We start from the raw sequence: 20,274 nt of genomic DNA, 5'->3' as shown, positions 1-20,274 counted from the left end.
GAATTGAGCTTGAATTTTGGTGCGGAGGGACTTGGATTTTGGTGCTAGCTTTTGGAGAAAGGAGCAGCGGAGGCGATTTGGATTTTCCAAAGGCCAACACACACAGCGCTGGGCTGCTTCTCCGCCGAGGGCTCGCGGCCTTCGCAGCGGGCGAAGCGGTCCTTGATGCGCAACCGTGGCGCGCCAGCCGCCAGGGACCTTTGCCGGCGACAGCACAACGGAGGAGAGGAGCGGAGCTTCTGAAGATAAGGTAGGGGCAAAATTGACTTCTCACATGGGCTGGAAGTTCAAAAGAAGAAAGAAAATAGAGAAAAGGAGAAGAAAACACCTGAACTGAAAGAATTCGCGTAATTTTGGAAAGCATACGTATTGAGTGTCAAATGGTGTGCGAATTGGAACCCAAATATTGAAATTTCTCATCGGAATCGGAGGGGACGAGAGAGCGCGTGGCGGTGGCGACAGTGAAGATGGCGGGGCCCGGCAGAAGCCGGCGCGCCTCCCGGAGCTGCCACCGGAGTGCGTGGCTGATGCCGCGAGGTCAGGGCATGCATACCTCCATCCGTTTGTCCTGACTTCCGTTACGAATCATTTTAGTACTAACATGTGATCTTGCTGTGCTGTTGGGTTGAATGCAGGCCTTACATATCGCTTGACAAGTATACCGTGGAGGACCCTGACATCAGCGAGCCGATTCCAGAGGAGAAGCTCACCTGCGACCTCAGCGGCCTCATGTCATCACTAAAAGCCTGATCTGCTGTGCCCTTTTGATGTTGAAGCCCTCCAGCTGCAGAGTTGTAGTCTGAAACTCTGATCTCCATGAATCGTGACCAGGAGCTTCAAATCAAGAAACAGAGCACGCGGAATTTGGGACTTGGCTTGCCCTTGTGACCAGGAGCTTCAAGTGAAGAAATCAGAGCAAGCGGAATTTGGGGCTTCTCTTGCAGTGCAATTGTGTTGGCTGGAGTTGTGCTATGAACATGGATAAACTCGTAGGATTGCGTTCGTTGTTGAATGGAACCAAACCTTGTCCTGTTTTCTGAAGATCTGAATTATATCCGTTCCAGGAACCAAAATTTGATGTTAGGTCCTTCTCTTGAAGTGATGAAACATCCAGCCAACTCCTGAATGTCCGATTCCTAAAATTTTTCATCCGCGAGACCTGCTGTTGTTTTCAACGAGTCACTTACCATATTAAACAATATTCTTACTCAACGTAAAATGTACAATTAATCTTATTTCAGACCATCTTTGTAATTCTGAAATTCTGATCTTAGTAAATCGTGACCAGGAGCTTCAAATGAAGAAACAGACAGGGCGAATTTGGGACTTGGCTTGCCGTTGTGTCATCTGGCAGTGGAATTGTGCTGGATGAGTTTATGCTATGAATGTGAATTAACTTGTTATAATTTTCCATGTTGATTGAAATCAAACTTTGTCCCGTTTTCTGAAGATCCCGAATCTCTGTTCAAGAAACCAAAGTTTGATATTGCTGTCCTTCCTTTCAAGTGAAACCTCCAACTATCTAACTCCTGAACTTCCAATTCCTACAATCTTTTTCATCTGTGGGACCTACTGTTGTTTTCAAGGAGTGATACCATAAAACTGTATCCTTCTTCCATATTAAAAAAACCACAATTAACTCTCCAATAAAACTATTCAGACCATCTTCATAATAGCTGGAAATCACCACGGACTGATTGGATGTTCCTCCAATTTGCTCAACATAGTAGACCATACAGTGGGGAAAAAAAAGCAAATACAGACTAGTAAATGATTTATTCAACTGAAACCATATGCATAGTAATATTTTCTAGATATACGCATGCTCTGTGTCATACACCATAGCTACAAAGGAACTAAGGAAGAACTCAAAGTGAAAGTATGTGATCAACCAAGTTATCAACGGCCTGCTGAGAAGACCCACTACTCTCAAGGCACATCAGCGTTGTCTCCAAATTCTTTGCTCTTTCTCTTATCTCCATTCTATCATTATCTTCCATCAGCATAGTGATTGCCCTCCTAATTTTCTCTCGTTGAAGCACACCCTCTAACAAATTTCTTGGATTACCTCGACACATGCTCCAAGCACTTTCCAAAAAGAATGGAAACGGGCTAATCTCATCAATGTGGCAATGGCAAATGCTCTCCAAGCTCTTGACACCATCAATGGAATAGAAGTGATTTCTACTGCAAATAATAGGGGTATTGAGTTGATGAAAAGATCCGGTAGAAGGGCTTCTACAATGGATGACACAAACATGGTAGAAAAGGCAATTAATTTGGTGGCCAAGAAAAATTCACTTCAACCAGGTAATTGCCCATCTTTTCCTTCTATTTCAGATTCCAATATTGTTTCTAGAATTGCCAACCTAGGTGTTTCTATGGGTAGAGATAATAGTGTTATATCTTCTGTTACTTCTTAAAAACATAGAAATTGATAGACTTAAGGTGGCAGCTAAATTAAATGTTGGTAGCAATAGGTCTCCCTCTCCTAAAATTAATCTGGACGAGGGAGAAGAGGACTACTTAAATGCATAGCTCCACCACGCTTGTGGGGATTTTGATGAGAGTGTGCACGAGGAGGGCCTAGACCACATTTGTAACGATCTAATTGCTACACCCGCATGAAAAAAAATCCAATTCTAGAAAAAAGAATAATAAGGTGGTCTCATCAGCTAAAAAACCAATAACACCATATAAGCTAAGTTTCAAATGAAAGGGATCTTCTCGAATAGCAGAGGTCTTGTGGACTAGGCTAAAGATGGGTACTTGGAGGATTTGGTTAAAGAGGAGCAAATAGATTCCGTTGCCCTGATGGAAATGGGTCGGGATCACTTCTCAGATGGGACCCTTAAAAAACTTTGTGGTGGCAAAGAATTTATTTGGCACTGTATGGCACCACATGGTCGATCCAAGGGCATTCTCCTTGGAGTTGACCTTTCAGTGTTTGACATTGGATCCATCGATGAGGGGGACTTTTATATTAAGTTCACACTCCGAAATAAAAATGATGGCTACAAGTGAGCATTGTTTGTAGTTTATGGTCCTACTCAAAAGGAACATAAGGAAAGTTTCCTAATTGAGATGGCCAACATATGTAACAAAGAATCCTTACCGTACATAATTGGTGGGGATATTAATATAATGCATCATCCTGAAGATAAAAACAAGGACAACTTTGATGCAAAATAACCAGATTTATTTAACATGGTCATTCAAACTCTTGATCTCAGAGAGATAGAAATGTCGGATCGTCAATATACTTGATCGAGTAGCGGGGATGATACAACCTTTGAGAAACTAGATAGGGTCTTAGTTAGTACAGAATAGGAACATGAGTTTCCCCTCACAACAGTACATGCTAAAGATAGAAGTAACTCAGATCACACACCTTTGATATTAAATACATGTGCTTCTTCCCACAACAAACAACAACTATTATTTAAATTTGAATGTGGCTGGCTTATTAGAGATGGTTTCTATGATCTGGTTGCTAATAAATGGCAATCCGAAACCAAAGGAACCATTGCTATGGATATATGGTAGAATAAAATCAGAGCTCTTTGACAATTTTTGAGGGGCTAGGCCAAAAATATAGCTAGCCATAATAAAAAGGAGAAGAAAAAATTAATCCTAATGATCGATGATTTAGATAAAATAGCTGAGAAAAGGGTGCTCTCTGGCCATGAGTTAAATATGAAACACTACCTCAATGAACGATTAGTTCACTTATTGAGGGAAGAGGAAATTAAATGGTACGAGAGAGCTAAAACTAAAGACCTAGTGGAAGGTGATGACAACACCCAATATTTCGATTTGGTCGCTAATGGCAAGCATAGAAAACAACGCATCTTTAAATTAGAACAAGAAAATGGCATAATAGTGGGTGATGCTGAATTAAAAGCTTATATCACAAACTATTATAAGGATTTGTTCGGACCACCAGAGGTTAATGATTTTACCATGGTGGAGCATCAAAACCATGACATACCTGAGGTGACTGCAGATGAAAATAGTATCCTCACAGCACCATTTACAGAGAAAGAGAGGTAAAAGAGGTTGTATTCCAAATGGAGCAAAATAAATCCCCAGGCCCTGATGATTTCCTAGTAGAATTTTATCAAGTATTCTGGGATATTATAAAAAAAGACCTAATGGTATTTTTCACATCATTTTATAAGGAGTGTCTACCTCTACACAACCTCAATTTTGGAGTAATTACTCTCCTTCCCAAATTAAAAGGAGCAACAAAAATACAACAATTTAGACCCATCTGCCTACTTAATGTGAGTTTCAAGATTTTCACTAAGGTGGCTACTAATAGACTCATGGGAGTGGCTAGCTATGTAGTTAGACCCTCCCAAATGATATTTATGCCCGGTCGGAATATTATGGAGGGAGTAGTGATTTTGCATGAAACTATCCATGAACTACACACTAAGAAACTCAATGCCGTTATTCTCAAAATTGACTTTGAGAAGGCCTATGATAAAGTAAAATAGCCTTTTTTACAGCAGACACTCAGAATGAAGGGATTTTGCCTACAATGGTGTTCATGGATTGAAAATTTTGTCTCGGGAGGTGGTGTGGGCATCAAAATTAATGATGACATTAGGCACTACTTACAGACAAAAAAGGTCCTAGGCAAGGAGACCCCATGTCACCTATCCTATTCAACATTGTGGCAGATATGCTCTCCATCTTGATTAAGGGGGCTAAGGATGATGGCCAAATTAAAGGAGTCATTCCTCACTTGGTTGAAGAAGAATTATCTATTTTGTAGTATACAGATGACAGGATCATATTCATGGATCACAATCTAGAGCAAGCTAAGAATATGAAGATTTTGCTCTCTGTCTTTGAACAATTGTCAGCCTTGAAGATTAACTCTTATAAAAGTGAAGCCTTTTGCTATAGAGAAGTTAAACATTATAAGTAAGAATATATTCAATTGTTTGACTGTGAACTAGGATCGTACCCTTTCAAGTAGATGCCTACAACAAACTCCGTAATGCAGATTGGAGTGCTATCGAGGAAAGATTCAAACGCAAACTTGGTACATGGAAGGCTAAACACTTGTCCTATGGGGGTCGGCTGATTTTATTAAATTCCATCCTTAGTAGCCTTCCTATGTTTATTATGTCTTTCTTTGAAATCCCTAAAGGTATCCTAAAGATACTGGATATCTATTGATCCAGATTTTTTTGGCAAGGTAATAGTGATAAATAAAAATATCGCCTAGCTAAATGGGATATCTTGTGTTGTATGTCGGTGTTTTATACCTGGCAACCTACTGAGAGGTATCCCGAGGTAGTAGATTAGTTGAGGGGGGATCGCCGGATTTGGAACTTGATGGAAAAAATGAGGACACAAGACACATATTTATACAAGTTCGGGCCACCAGAGTAGCGTAATACCCTACGTCCTGTTTGGGGTGTTGTATATTGCACCCTGCGCTTGTGTGTTATTTGGTGTTGACAATTTGGTCATTTGTTGCGGTTCTCTATCTACTGATCTAGGTACCCCTACCCTCCTTTATATACTTTAGGGGGTGGGATTACTAGCTGGTTACATGGTAGGAGTCCTAATAGGATTATAAGGTATGAGTCCTAGTAGGAGTCCATCTTCTTCCTTCCTTATGGGTACTGGGGATCTATCCCCGACAAGCCTCCAAGAGCTTCATAGTCGAGTGTAGCAGCCTTCGAGTACTTTTCAGATCCTCGCGAGTAGTTTTGGTGCTTTTCGAGTACTTTGTCTGGCTGAATCTTCAAAGTTCCTCAAAGCTGCCATGAGGCTATAGTGTGCTCAAGCCCTTGATCATCGTATTTTGTAATCTTCATCTTCGGATTGTGATATAGAGGGCAGCAAAAGTCGCACTCCATATGGAGTAGCCCCCGAGCCTTAGGTTGAATCGAAGAATCAGGCTGAGGGTCAATAAAATCTTGAATCTTCTTTTTTTGTCTTTAAAAAAATCAACTGTTAGGTGTAGCTTATCTGCCCCAAGCCTTGGAATGATTAAATAATCAATCTGAGGGTCTTTAGTCTTCACGCAAGTCATCATCCGAGTAGTTTTGCAGCGTCTAGCCCCCGAGCTTATGTGCCAGGTGAGCCGTAGAAGCCACGTTGAGTAGTTATTTGGCACTTAGCCCCCGAGCTTGGAAGCTAGCTGAGCTACTAGAGATATTTTGAGTAGTAATTGGCACTTAGCCCCCGAGCCTGGAAGCTAGCGGAGCCATTAGAGGTACGCTAAGCGTCCTAGAGAGTCGTCGCCAAAGCTTGACCTGCAAAAAGAGATGCATACATTATGTAGCATATTGTAGAATATTGATACTACTGAAATTTATTCAGTGATAAATGTAATGTAAATGTTGTGTGTCATGCTCTTGTTTCAGCCATATTTTTCCCGAGTAGTTAGCCTGTTACGTTTAGACTCCCGGTCCTTATTTAGCTATTGCCACTGCGTGTGAGATCTTTGTCTCGTGTATGCATACTGGCACTACTGCTACGTGTCTGAGATATTTGTCTCGTGTACGCGTCCTAGTGTTTAGGCATGATAGAAGATCCAAGACTTTCATGAATTAAGGTGTGTTCTGCTCGAGGAGATTAGTGACCGCTAAGAGAAGACATTTAAAATAAGTAGTTGGCATTGCGATAAAAAAACTGCGCAATTGCACGTAAAGTAGTCATTGAGACTTTTCTGCCTTTTTAGCGAGGAGAGTGTGTGTTGCCGCGCATAGGATTTGTGCCTCCTTAGGGTGTAGCCGCTGCGAGCCTCCAACACTTAGTGCACCAAACTTGTGGTTGTAGCCTTCGAAATTCAATGTACCAAGCCTGTTGGCGGAGCTTCCGGAATTGAGTACACAAAACCTGTGGCTATAGCCTCCGTAATTCGGTGTACCAAGACCATGGCTGTTGGTTAACATACCCCAGGAATAATTGGCAAAGTGTAGCTCTGGAAGGTAATTTTCGTCGAGAGTATAAAATAATTAAAAAAGTGACTTAGCTTGATTCGTGGACGATTGTCGACGAAGCTGTGGCGGTCGTCGTGAAGCCGTGACAGTTGTTGATGAAGCCGACTAGTCGGAGTCAATTCCGACTAGTTGGCCCTTGACTAGTTTGTAGTCGAGACGAGAAGTTTTAGGTAGTCTCTATTGTGTCGCCGAGTGTGAAGCTAGCGCAGTCATGCATGTTGAAGTCCCACATGCATTTCTTGAGTATGTGTAGTGAAGAGGAACAGATCTCTTGGTGGCCTTCCTTGTGCGTGTACTGAAACTCCGAAAAGTAGCCTTGCACGAAGAGTACTCGAGCTGATAGTTTTCTTGATCCACGCACGAGCAGTAGATGGAATATTGATTGGCTTTCATTGCTTCAGTATAGGATTCGGCAACTGGAGGCAATTAGCTTAAAATGCATCGTTGGTGACTTCGACTTGGAGACGGAAAAATAATTCTGCCAGTATTTTTCCTTCTCACGAGCATTGAGCAATAGCAGATCATTAGCCTTGAGTGACGCATGGAGCCATGGAAGATGATCAGCTATAGCAGTGCAACCAGTGCTGCAGGTTTTTGCATGCAGATGAGCTGACAACCGATTGATCTCCCGCAAGCTTCTTGTATTCACTTCGAATTGGAACTCGGCGACTTGCTTCTTGTCGAGTAGATTGATTTTGAAGATGAGGTCCTTTAAGCTCGTCCGATGATCTCGACGATAGCCCCTACCTGGCGCGCCAGATGTCGGTGTTTTATACCTGGCAACCTACCGAGGGGTATCCCTAGGTAGTAGATTGGTTGGTAGGGGATGATGAGGACACCACGAGTACATCTACACCAGCAGCACCTCAGGCGCCTCCAGTTGCTCATCCACCTCAGGCGCCTATAGTTGCTCATCCAGTTGGGCCAATCACTCGAGCCCGTGCGAGAGAATTAAACTTCATCATGCTGTTAAGGAACGAAGGCCCATCGGAATAAGAAGATGGCCCAACAGGGCAGCCCAGGTGGGGCGCCTAGGGTTGGGCGCCGTGACCCCTTCGGACTCCAGGGGCTGCGCCCCCTTTATTTAGTCCGAGTCCTTTTGTTTACGACTTGAGTTTTGTTTTACATCTAGCTTTAGCTACTCTTGAACACGCGCAAATACGCGCTGTCCTTGTTGATTCAGAACTCCACCTTCGAGTGATATTTAGATTGCTCGCCTCTTTTTCTTGTTCGTTCTTCGATTGCGGACAGGAATCGATCTTCGTGATCAGGCTGATCTCGCACCGGCGAGGTTGGTAACCATCGGGAGTTGGTTCAGCGATTGCATTGGCGCTTCGGGTTCGCTCGTCGTAGTCGGATCGTGAGGGTCTACTTCCACCAAGTCGAATTTATCTCCACTCACCGAAAGATCGGGCACTCTGACCCTATCAAGTGGTATCAGCTTTCCAGGTTGATCGGTGAGTTTTACCGAGTGTTTTTCCCTTCCTACAGTCCACAAAAACCAAAAGAAATTTTTTCAGGTTAGATCCTTGTCCCAGCAACCGTTTAGCCTCGCACATTCTTTCAATAAGTGTCTTTGTTGAATTTGTGTGCCTACTCGTTCAATTGTTGCTGGTTACTTGTGTTTAATCTCTTGTTTCTCGTTTTTCTTCTCACCCTAGTTTTCGCCGCCGCCGCCGTTCCGCTGCTCGCCAACCCTACCACGCCACGCCCACCGCCCCCCTTCGCGACAACCGCGCCGCGCCATCCCACCCCTCCGATCGCCCCCTCCCCTATCCAAAAAAAAAAAGAAAGATAGAAAGCAATCAGAAAAAAAAAGGAGAGTGCAAAAAAAAAAGGAAAGAAGCAAAACAAAAAAAAAGAGTCCAACAGGGAGAAGGAAGGTGATCCGGTTTTGTTTCGGTGGAAACTCCTTGCGCGCGCCGTGAACCCCCCTGGGTCACGACCCTCCGGGGCAACTCCGTAACCCCCCCCCACGCATACCACGCCCTTCCCCACGCATCCCGTGCCAACTTTTCATATCCATATCCCTCTTTCTTGGTACATTTTTCTGAGGTTCGCCTTACTCTAGAGAGAGAGAGAGAGAGTATCTTTTTTTTACCGGAATACCCCTGTCATTTCGGAAAAAGTGTGTGCCGCAATTTGATATTTGAGATCCTCTGTGTTCATATTATCAGTTTTGGGGCACCCTCTATAAAAAAAACAGAAATAAAAAAAAAAGAGGTGCGCCCTCTCCACCTTTGCCTCTGTTCTTTCGATTTCCCTTGTTACCAGCAACACTTGTTACGTGTTTGGCACTATAATTCAACCTTGAATTATTGTTTGATTGTGCTAATCCTTCATTTGAGTGCAGCCTTCCCAAAAATCCACATAGTTCTACGACGAGCAGCTTTTGTTTCTCCAGGCAATCGCTCCTCCAATCTTTCACAGGTTCCACCGGTTGGTTGCAGTTCGCCCCTGTGTGCGTGGTAAGAACGGATAAGAATTTGATAACAGCACTAGTGTGAGCGCCTTGTGAGCCGTTACACCCCTGTTTTGTCGTTGCTTTTGTTCTTGTATTTGCGCTAACCATGGCAGATGATGTCGACGCGGGGGCTAACCAGCTGCAGGGCATACGGGCGCAAGTTGAAGGGCTTGTCACCGACATTCAGACGATTCATGAACGGCTGGACTCGACGATCTCCTCGACGACCGAGCGGTGTGACCAGCTCGACCTTGCACAGACGGCCGCTAAGGCCACACTCGACTCAGTTGTGGCTAGACTCGATGCATTGCACACAACAGTCGCCGAGTTGCAGCAGGGTTATGGTGGTGACTCGGACCAGGACGATGGCGACCGCCGAGGCCGTGCCCACCGCGTGCCACGCCGTCCCGGTGGTAACCCTATCAGGGGATCACCGGATCCGGAACTTGATTGTAAAAATGAGGATACAAGACATAGATTTATACAGGTTTGAGCCGCCAGAGTAGCGTAATACCCTCCTGTTTGGGGTGTTGTATATTGCACCATGCGCTTGGGTGTTGTTTGGTGTTGAGAATTTTGTCCTTTGTTGTGGTTCTCTATCTGCCAATATAGGTACCCCTACCCTCCTTTATATACTCCAAGGGGGTGGGATTACTTGTCGGTTACAAGGTAGGAGTCTTAATAGGATTACATGGTACGAGTCCTAGTAGGATTACAGAGAAGTCCTAGTAGGATTACATGGTACCCCTTTAAGTAGGAGTCCATCTTCTTCCTTCCTTGCGGGTACTGGGGATCTATCCCCGATATCTTCTGAAAGATCAAGGGGGTCTGGGAATAGCAGATTTATATATTAACAATAAATGTCTCATTAGCAAATGGCTATTTAAATTGCTAAACGAAGATAGCACATGGCATACCCTACTTACGAACTGCCTATCCCAGGTTAAAATTAAACCTAGTAATTCACACTTTTGGAAAGGTTTGCTTAATGTTAGGGAAGATTTTTTAGGTTGTGGGACCTTCAAGATAAAAGATGGTCCAAACTAGATTCTAGGAGGATACATGGGTAGGCTCTACACCACTCAAAGTGCAATTTCCCACTATATAATATAGTGTACTATCTCCACGTAACAGTGGCAAATGTCATGAAACAAATATAGCTAAATATATCATTTCGAAGAGCTTTAGTCGGAGATAAACTGACTGCCTAGCATAATCTTGTAGCTAAAGTAGCCACTCATCAGCTTTCTGATGGGAGGGATAATTTTACCTAGGATTTGTATAGATAAGGCAAATTTACTGTTCATACTATGTATCAATATCTGGTACTCCTTTCATCAATAAATTTATATGAAATCTATTCCTCTAAAAATAGAGATCTTCTTTTGGTATCTCCAATGGGAGGAGTTATTAACGACGGATAACTTAGCTAAAAGGAATTGGACTGGGAGTCAAAATGCCGTTTATGTGATTGTAACAAAACAATTAAGCATCTCTTATCTGATTGTCAACATGCTAAGATAATTTGGAAGGTTGTAAATATAGCTACTGGGTTAACCCCACCAAGATCAATACAACACATGCTTGGAAATTGGTTAAAAGGCATGAATAAAAAATATAGAAATTTAATTTTCGTTGGGGTTGAAGCTCTGACGTGGGCAATTTGGTGTACGCGTAACAATCTAGTTTTTGAAAAGAACGGTTAACCTCTTTTATGGAGGCTATTTTCAGGGAAGCATATTGGCTGCGATATTGGTCCCTGCTGCAGCGTGAGGAAGCAAGGGAGACCATCTGTTTGGTAAGTAAGGTGTTGGAGATCGTCGCCCTGGATATCTTTACCAAGAATGAATGGAGAAGCAATAATAGACTTCGCTTTTGATTTCTTTATGTCGTTTCCGTACTATTTCATTATTTGTGTGATCAGTTGATATGCTGAGAATTGAATACTGTAAAATTTTGCTGTGTGCGGTCGCAGAGGCTCGATATTTATCCATTTTAAGAAAAAAAACCTCTACCAAAATCCCTATCTCCCACCTGTCCTCCACATACCTTCCGGTTGCTGGCTGATCTCCAAAGTGAGGCCTCGATAGCATCGGCACCCCCTCGTAGATACTCTCTAGGGTAGAGTCCCATCCACTGTGAGTCCAGAAGCCACCGATGGCAGAGTGGGCTAGCACCTCCTGTTGTTGGGCCCACTCGATCACCTTCCTCCAACCCTTCACCGCACTCTCAAACCCTTCAGGTAGCTCTGGTTTCTCCACCCCAAGCTCAAGGCCGCGTCGAACCACCCATAGAAAACGTCTTACCACTATTCGCTAAACCCCATGCGACCTCGTAAACTCATCTTGAGTGACATGAACCACACTACCAAAGCTCACATATAGCACGGTGCCTGAGTCTTGTGTGTCTAGCCACTGGATGCAGGTGCTGTCTTGGTTGAGTAGCTAGGCTAGTCCCCACGCCATCGATAGAGGCGAGTTTGTGAAGTGGACCTATGGCAAAAATCATGGGCTTCAAGAGCTTCGAATGTGTTGATTATTGCGCCGGAAGACCTTGCTGTGGTCTCGGTGGCTGCTAGATTCAACAACTTCAGCCCAATTTCTTTGTTGGGAAGTTTGCTTGGGTCAAACAAGTCCCGCACTTGTAGTGGTGGCAGTTCCTTCACTGGCAAGAGTAGGTTGGACTCTGAAATGAAATAGAAAATGCTGCATCAACAAGAGTAGGCTGGACTCTGAAATGAAGTAGAAAATGCTGCATCTCCTTGCAGAAGTAAATGACGTAGGAAACTAATTTCTATTTTAATTTGACCCATATGAACCGGTCAACAGGAAGCTCTATAATGATGATGAATCTCACTATTTTGAATCCGCCTAATATGGTCTTGCATCACAGGATCAAATTCACCCATCATTTCAACTGTGCCCAGAAAGTTACCATTGTTAGTTTGATATAGTTTCTCTTTTTGCCCTCGGAAAGCCAAATTATGTTTAGCAAGAAACTTGACAGCAGAAACGATTCTTACTAAAACTTGTCTCCAACGCTCTCTCTCCTTTGCAATTTCTCGTTGCAAATCATCATCAATTGTTTTATTTTTGCTCAAAATCAGCCTAAATTCATTCCAAGTATTCATGTTTCTTATATGCTCAACACTATTCCATGTTCCTTGAGTCTTAAACTAAGATGTTTCCGGTCCTTCAATCCATCATGTGCTACCAAACTTTTGTTCTGATTTGATTTGAACAATTTGCAGCAAAAATAAAAAACTTTATCCACATGTTTAGAGTAAACCAACCATTTTCTATCAATCACCTCACCATTGCTTAACTTTCTGGAGTAGTAAGCATATGAAAAATATCTATTGTGAGCATCTACAGGGAACTCAAGATTCAATTCTCTCACGGGTCCTTTTTCAATCAAATTATCTCTACCCTTATTATCAAGATTCTCTCAAGTCTGGGATCAAAGACATCATGAATAGAAGGTTGCACATCATCAATTGAATTTTCAGGTTGACAGGAAGGTTGTAAATTTTCATTCTCTATAGTATCAACTTGTTCACTTAAATTATCATTAACTTGTTGTTGCTCTTCTTCTTGATTATCAGATGCATCTATAGGGTTGTCATCATGCACAGCACTACTTGAAGCTGAAAAAAACTTATCTAAATCACCTTGTTGTGACTGAACAAACTGTTCTTCTTATCTTTTTCGTTTTCTTTTCGCAGCCCCTGACAAATGTTTCTTACGTAACATTCTAAAATTCTTACACCTGACCTAAATTACAAGAAAAATATGACTATATGGGTACAAAGTACTAGACAAAAATTGAACAAATTGAACAAGGAAAAAAACTAGGGCCTAGACAAAGTGTGGTTCAATAAACAAAATAGGTTATATATGAATATATGATATATCAGTGCAGTCATGCAGGCATGCAGCCTAATTGCCTAGCTCGAGTTTTTTTTTCATACCTCGCTGGACAGCCTGGACTGACTTGCGTGCGGCGTGTTGCACGGTGAACTGCAGAACTGGTGAATGGTCAATGGTGATCGCCCGCCCAATCCCGAATCCTGATCGCCGTCTCGCAGTCGTCGGAATCCCGATCGCCGTGAGCATGTGACGCTGTCTCGCCTGCGACTACGACCCTGGCACCCTGCGATCTCTTTCCGTCTCGCCCACGATCTCTTTCCATCTTTCGGGGCTGTGGCGTTGCCGCGTTGGCTTGGCGCCTTGCGGCTCAGGAGGTGAGGCGACACGCACACGCGACAAGGAGCCGCTGCAGCGCTGCCGATCAAGTATGGGCGTACCGCGTATGGCCGTATGGGTTCTGGTCTTCTATACTTGAGTTGGGCCCCATCCTGCCTGGGCCCTGGGCCATCGCACCTCCTGCCCCACCCCTAGGGCCGGCACTGGCTGCAGGTGTGCAGCACGAGCGTCGGCAGCCCGAGCCCGGCCGCCGCCTTCTGCACGGCGGTGAGCGTGGCGTCGATGATCAGGCACGCCTGCCGGGGCTCCCCCTCCTCCTCCTCGCCCGACCTCAGCAGCGACGCGAGCGCGTCGCGGACGCCCTCGGCCAGGGCTGGCGCCTCCACGGCGGCGTTCATGGTGAGGACCCTGTCCATGCCGTCCTCGATCATGGCGACCGCGTCCGAGATGGCGTCGGGCACAGCAACGAAGGAGAACTCCGGGTGGCGCGCGGGGTCCGGCGGGTTGAAGGACGTGTGGAGGACGGTGACGGCGAGCCCCCGCGCGTGGAGCGCGCCGGCGAGCTGCAGCATCAGGCTGACGTGGCCCTGGAACGGCAGTGGGAACAGCGCGACGCGGGCGGCGCGCCTGCCTGCTCCGGCCATTCTCGTTGGCCGGCGGCGCCGTTACTAGCTAAGGGTAACAATAACAAAGATGTAGGATTTCTCGGGTTCTCTATGCTGCAGTTCGGAATGGGCAATGCCAATTATCTTTGAAGCTTCAAGGGAACTTCGTAAAGCAGCAAGGATATGGTCAAAGTGATGGCCACTGTCCGAACGGGTAGAATTTGCCAACAATTGGCGTGTGAGTGGTATTACTGAAGAAAACACCACAATGACCAAAACGGTCACTGTGCACAGTTGGTCTTCGCCCCTACTCCTCATAAAAATACATGTTTTCATTAACTACATTAGGCCTGCATCTCTATAATTTGCACCGGAGCACCTTCGACTTCTAATAGGCCCTGAACTGTAGATAGAGAAGAATCGTTCTGAGCAAGTCCATAAGGAGCAACCCACTTTTTCATCAGTTTCGGGGAGGACCAAAGATCTTGCGCGACCGATCTGCCAGAAAAACTAAAAAGAGAAAGAAGTCCTAAATTTTTTACCACCACAACTCATGTCACTATGAAAATTTTGTTCCCAAATGTCACTTTAGAAAAATATTACTAAAACATTAATTTATGTACCAAACTTTACCAATGTTACTGACTTTGTGCACAAAGACAGAGATGAATGACTTAGAGTTACTCTAAGAATGAGAGCTAGAGAGAGGTACATGTTTGTAACTCAGAGCTCAATTTTTTTAATGCAAAGATCCATTTATTTGAGTCGAAAGCTTGAGGACAATTCTCTTAATTATTTTTTTCAATCAAAGTGATGGGTGCGGTGCTTATTTTTAGGGTTCATGCATAAATTTTGGGGACTAAGCACATGAACTATTAATGCTCACCCCATAAAATAGTTTAGAAGTTATATAAACACTAGCCATGACACCTACAAAATGTTTTAGCCAATAGTCATGTTTTTTTTTGAGGGGGAGCCAATAGTCATGTGTGAATGCAAGAATGAGACGCGGCGACAACCGCGGGGAAAACATAGGTCCATATAGGAGTTGAGCATTTTGCGGGCTGGGTATCTTTTGGGCTGATATGAAAAAAAAGCCTAATTTCTTATGGGCCTAAAATCTATATTCGGGCCGTCTGTTAACTTCATTAGGCCTGCGAAAATTGGTCCCAAAGGCTTCGCAGCAGTGGCCCTATTGTCGCGCTCATGCCCATAGAGCGCGAACTTGTTGGCGGGAAGAAAATGGAGGGGCACGGTGTTTTCCCTCCAAAATCTCGGTGGGAAAGCGTAAAACATTTCTGAAATCCACCTTCCTCATCCAAGCAGACGAGAGATTCCGGAGATGGGAAGGCCCAGCGGAAGCGCGCGCAAGGAAGCCAGGATCGCCGACGGCGCCGGCGCCGACCGCTTCACCGCGCTGCCGATCGAGCTCCGCGCGCACATCGTCTCCTTCCTCCCGTACCGGGAGATCGTCCAGCTTTCGGTGCTGTCACGGCCTTGGATGCACATCCACCACTACACGCCCGTCGTCAAGCTCAATCTCGACGAGTTCCTCTTCTTCGACGACATCATGCTCGACGAGGGGGACGAGGACGCCCTCCCCGGCGTCGTCGACGACGGCCTCCTCGTCGGCCTCCGCGTCGCGCTCCGCCGCCGTGCGCAGGAGGGGTCCGGGTGCACGGTGGACGCCCTCAGGATCGCCTACGCCGTCGACGACCGCCGCATGAGGCGCCACGCCGACCGCATCATCGCCCTCGTCGACGCGCGCAGGATCCGCGTCACCGTCCCCTACAACGGCCGCACCTCGAGAGACGCGTGGACGCTGGCCCTCCCGGCCGCGGCGCGCTACCTGGACGTCGCCGTGTTCGGCCATCTCTCGCCGGCAATCACGGGGCCAGGCGCCGCCGCCCTGCTGAATCTCCGCCTCGAGCACGTCGTGCTCCGCGAGTGGCCGTGCCTCCCGTCCCTGCGCTCCCTGACGCTCAACGCCGTCACCGTCGAGGCGCCGCTCCCACCTGGCGCGTGGTCCCCGCTGCTCGAGTACCTGAGCATCTTCAATTCCAAAATCGAGCAAGCGCGTGTCGACATTCGCCTGCCGCTCCTCAAGAGCCTTGACTTGGATCTGGTCGACGTCAGCGCACACGGCGACTCCATCGGCTCGCCGTTCGGAGACATCACCGTCGACGCTCCGAGGCTGGAGGATCTGGAGGTGAACTGCATCGCTGGCTGCGCCGCCGAGTACAAGTCGTTCACGCTGCGGGCGCCGATGCTGCGCTACCTGTACTGGCACAACCAGTTCGCGGAGCGCGTGGCCATCGATGTTGGCAGCCCGGGCAGCGTCACGGCGGGGAAGATCCAGTTCGAGTGGAATCACGAGAGTAGCTGCCGCGAGCTGAAGAGCTACAAGGCACAGATGATGCGGATGCTGGAGGGCCTCATCCCGGAGCTGTCGCCGGAGCGTGTCGCCGACGCTGCAAGGTGAGGGACACCATGCCCGTTTATCCTGCCGTCCACTGCGAGGTGTGTTGGCTGAGTACTGCTGGGATGTGAGCCTTGCTAAATTTGCTGTGCTGTTGGATGCAGGCCTCACATGACGCTCGACAAGTACACCGTGGAGGGCATTGACTTTGTGGAGGACGGCAAGATGATCCCCGAGGAGAGGCTCGCCTGCGACCTCGATGCCATCATGTCGTCGCTAAAGGACTGAACACCATTGGCGTGTCAGTTGCTTCTAACAAAGATGCAGGACAAGTGGAATTCTGAACTTTGGACCGCCGCACCGATTGTGCATGAGTTTGACTGGAATAGCAAGTTCATTTCTTCTTTTTCTTAGAAAGAGACCTGATTTTGCCTGATGATCTTAAGATATTTGATGTTTCCTGCACCATGTTATCTTGTCAATGAATTGTACTGCCGTTCTTGTTCTAGAAATGAAATGCCCAATAGTTCTTGACCATGTTTGTGCTCATAAATCCTAATCAATTTGTTCTGCGTCTGCATGTTTTCCTGATAAGAAATGCAATTGCAACTCTTCAATTAATACAACACTAGCAGAGTGCAGCGAAGATACTTTCGCATAATGAAACAATTGCAGGTGCTTCTAAAAAAGAAACAGGGCCGGTGGAAGTCTGAACTTTGGACCTCAATCTGTCATCTGCTGCACTGACCGCGCATAAGTGTGATTGGATTAGCATGTTGATTCCGTTTTTCGTAGAAAGAATCCTGATTTTCCCTGATGAGTTTAAAGATGTTTGATGTTCCCTGCACCATGTTATCTGGTTCTGGCCACTGATTTGCACTGCTGTGCTTTTTCTTGAAACAAAATGCTTGTAGTGCAGTTCTTAGCAATGCTCTAAATCCTAATCAATTTTGTTCTGCCTTTTTGCTGATAAGAATTGTACCTATAAATCTTCACAAAATACTAGCAGAGAAGATAATTTCGAACAATGAATAGTTAATTTTGATTTGTTTTTGGATTTTTCCTAAATGTTAGTATTTCATTTGATGAGAGGGGGATTCAGTTTCGTGACATGAGAAAGCAACACATTGCATTATTTGACAAATTTGCAAACATATCAGGAATTCAGGAACAGGAATCAGGATTACCATACAAGTTACCACTCATCCCTAACTAATTGAAAGTTCACAGGGACAGTATGTACTGGACTAGACTGTCTAAGGCCAAACTAGTAGCAGCAGATGCTTGCACCTGCAGACGGCGTGCCCTCTCCCTCATCCGAGCTCCATCTTCCCCAACCATCAACTTCGTCACCGCCTTCGCCACCCTCTCCCTCTCGATCACCTCCCCAACCTCCATCCCAACACCCCACTCGTGCGTCACGTACCGCGCGTTCACCATCTGGTCCGCGAAGCACGGCTGCACTAGCATGGGCACACCTTCGCAAATGCTCTCCAATATCGAGTTCCACCCGCAGTGCGTCCAGAACGCGCCGATTGCATCGTGCGCCAAGACCTCCCTTTGCGGAGCCCATGTCACAATCTTCCCTCTGCCCCTCATCTTCTCCTCCAACCCGTCCGGCAACGGCGGTGGAGCCTCTTCGCCAGCGGCGCCGCCAGTGACCATGCCAGGCCGGACGACCCACAGGAACGGCACGCCGCTGCCGGCCAGCCCCCACGCCATCTCCTCGAACGCGGCGCGGTTGACGCACGCCAAGCTTCCCAGGCTCACGTAGAGCACGGAGCGCGGCGTGCGCGCGTCCAGCCACGCCAGGCAGCCGCGGTCGGGCGCGTGCAAGCTCTGCTCCGCCGGCGGTGGTGTCTGGGACAGCAAGTGCAACGGCCCGACCGCGAACGCGGGAAGGGAGAGCTCGCGCTGGATCTTGGCTAGCTCCGGCGCCTCGATGGCCTCGAACGTGTTGAAGACGATGCCGGACACCGAGGCTCGGACGGCGTCGGCGACGCTGGTGACGAAGCCGCAGAGCTCGTCGGTGTCGCAGCCGTCGACGCGGATCAGGTCTCGCACGCGGAGCGGCTCGAGGCCCGGCGCCGGCTCATCCAGCTGCTCCTCTGCAGGAACATTTGCTTGCAACTAGCTCATCAGCTTCTGCGCTCCAAGATCCAATGTGAGAAAAAAAACAAAAAATATTACACTCTTAGTTTGCTTGCCTTTGAAGGGAAGGTAGCCGGCGTCGCGCAGCCGCGGGATCGCTAGCATGTTGCGGAGCGCGGCGGCGCTGTCGGTCCGGAGCGCGAGGACGGGGACGCCGAGCTCGCCGGCGGCGTCCATCGCCGCGTAGCACTGCCCGTCGACCACCGCGCACGCGACGGCGTCCTGCAGCGACGCGAGGGCCTGCCGGAAGGGCGCCGCGATGGCGGCGTTCAGGGCCAGGAGCTTCGCGAGGATGTCGGAGTCGGGGGAGACGGCCGTGTCCTGGAGCGGCGTCTCGTGGATGGGGACGAAGGCGAGCCCAGGGTGGCGCGCGGGGTCCGGGGCGTTGAAGTCCGTGTGGAGGACGGTGACGGCGAGGCCCCGCGCGCGGAGCAGCGCCGCGAGCTTCAGCGTGGGGTTGAGGTGGCCGTGGAACGGCAGGGAGAAGAGGACGACGACTCGACGGCGGTGGAGGCCGCCGTCGCGGAGCTGTTCTTCTCCGGCCATTTGCCGCCAGCAGAGTGGCTGCTCAATTCCAGAGTGACTGGCTGGCCGGGAGGTCGCAGAGCTGCTCTTTGTCTGTGTGCAAAAACTGTGCGCATGTGATGCACAACGACCAGGCTCGTCAGAGCAGTACGCTAAGATTAAAAACGAATGGTTACGCAAGGAGACAGATAATAATCGGTCCAAAGGTTGGGCCTCGGATAATATTTTTTTTGCAAACGGTATCTAGTTGTGCTAGTCTAATAACTCGTGCTCTAGCTCGTGGAGTAATCCATGAATAAATGTGGCACTCGAGGCAATTTTTAACATTTTATTTTAAACATTTAAGAATAGCGTGTCCAAAATTAAATTTTTAGATAACTTAGCGTGACTCAAGATGCTAGTCAGCTGTTTGCATGAAAAACTTGACTCATGCCATGCCATGCCCCCTAAATAAAATGGCGTGGATCCCCTATCTAATTAATATTCTCTCTCTCATCCGTTCATATTATAACACAATGCATATATAAGGATATAGCTAATCTAGAGTATTTGTGGGCTAATTTAGGTTATTTTAATGATGACGGAGATGTGCATTCTAAATATAAATTTAGAGGGTGAATCTAGTTTACTTTCATAGTCACACAGATGGGTAATTTGGATGAGTTTATGAGTTACTTTAGATTATTGTTATGATGGCAGGTTGGGTATTTAAAATGCGTATTTAGATAGATAATTTAGATTATTGTTATAATTGTATAGGTGAGTAATTTAGATGAAGATTACACTGTTACTATTTATGTGTAGTTTAGATACACATATTTACAGGGGATATGATAAACTACTATTATAATGGTAGCTGGATAACTTTTGTAAAATAGATCATAGACTATTATTATCAATAATAATTAGAAACTACCGAATTGATGGCGTATCT

General features: G+C 46.6%; 2 protein-coding genes and 1 pseudogene across 2 annotated transcripts; 1 reads left to right on the top strand and 2 right to left on the bottom strand.

Annotated features, from left to right (window-relative positions):
* Positions 1-1,327: 1,327 nt before the first annotated feature.
* Positions 1,328-14,460, bottom strand: LOC117844060 (UDP-glycosyltransferase 76C2-like; annotated as a pseudogene).
* A 1,079-nt stretch (positions 14,461-15,539) lies between these two features.
* LOC117843288 (FBD-associated F-box protein At4g13985) lies at positions 15,540-17,201 on the top strand. The gene is made up of 2 exons (XM_034723856.2): positions 15,540-16,723; positions 16,829-17,201. Exons 1-2 carry the CDS (start codon positions 15,588-15,590, stop codon positions 16,950-16,952), a joined length of 1,260 nt encoding a protein of 419 aa, XP_034579747.1. The 5' UTR covers positions 15,540-15,587; the 3' UTR covers positions 16,953-17,201.
* A 575-nt stretch (positions 17,202-17,776) lies between these two features.
* LOC117843033 (DIMBOA UDP-glucosyltransferase BX8) lies at positions 17,777-19,457 on the bottom strand. Its single transcript, XM_034723591.2, has 2 exons — positions 18,872-19,457; positions 17,777-18,772 (listed from the first exon to the last, which is right to left on the bottom strand). Exons 1-2 carry the CDS (start codon positions 19,359-19,361, stop codon positions 17,889-17,891), a joined length of 1,374 nt encoding a protein of 457 aa, XP_034579482.1. The 5' UTR covers positions 19,362-19,457; the 3' UTR covers positions 17,777-17,888.
* Between the last annotated feature and the right edge of the window lie 817 nt (positions 19,458-20,274).

Source organism: Setaria viridis, chromosome 2 (genome assembly GCF_005286985.2).
Source record: "Setaria viridis chromosome 2, Setaria_viridis_v4.0, whole genome shotgun sequence".
Classification (NCBI taxonomy): domain Eukaryota; kingdom Viridiplantae; phylum Streptophyta; class Magnoliopsida; order Poales; family Poaceae; genus Setaria; species Setaria viridis.
Note: the sequence above shows the minus strand (reverse complement) of the source record. Positions and strands in the feature narration are given on the sequence as shown.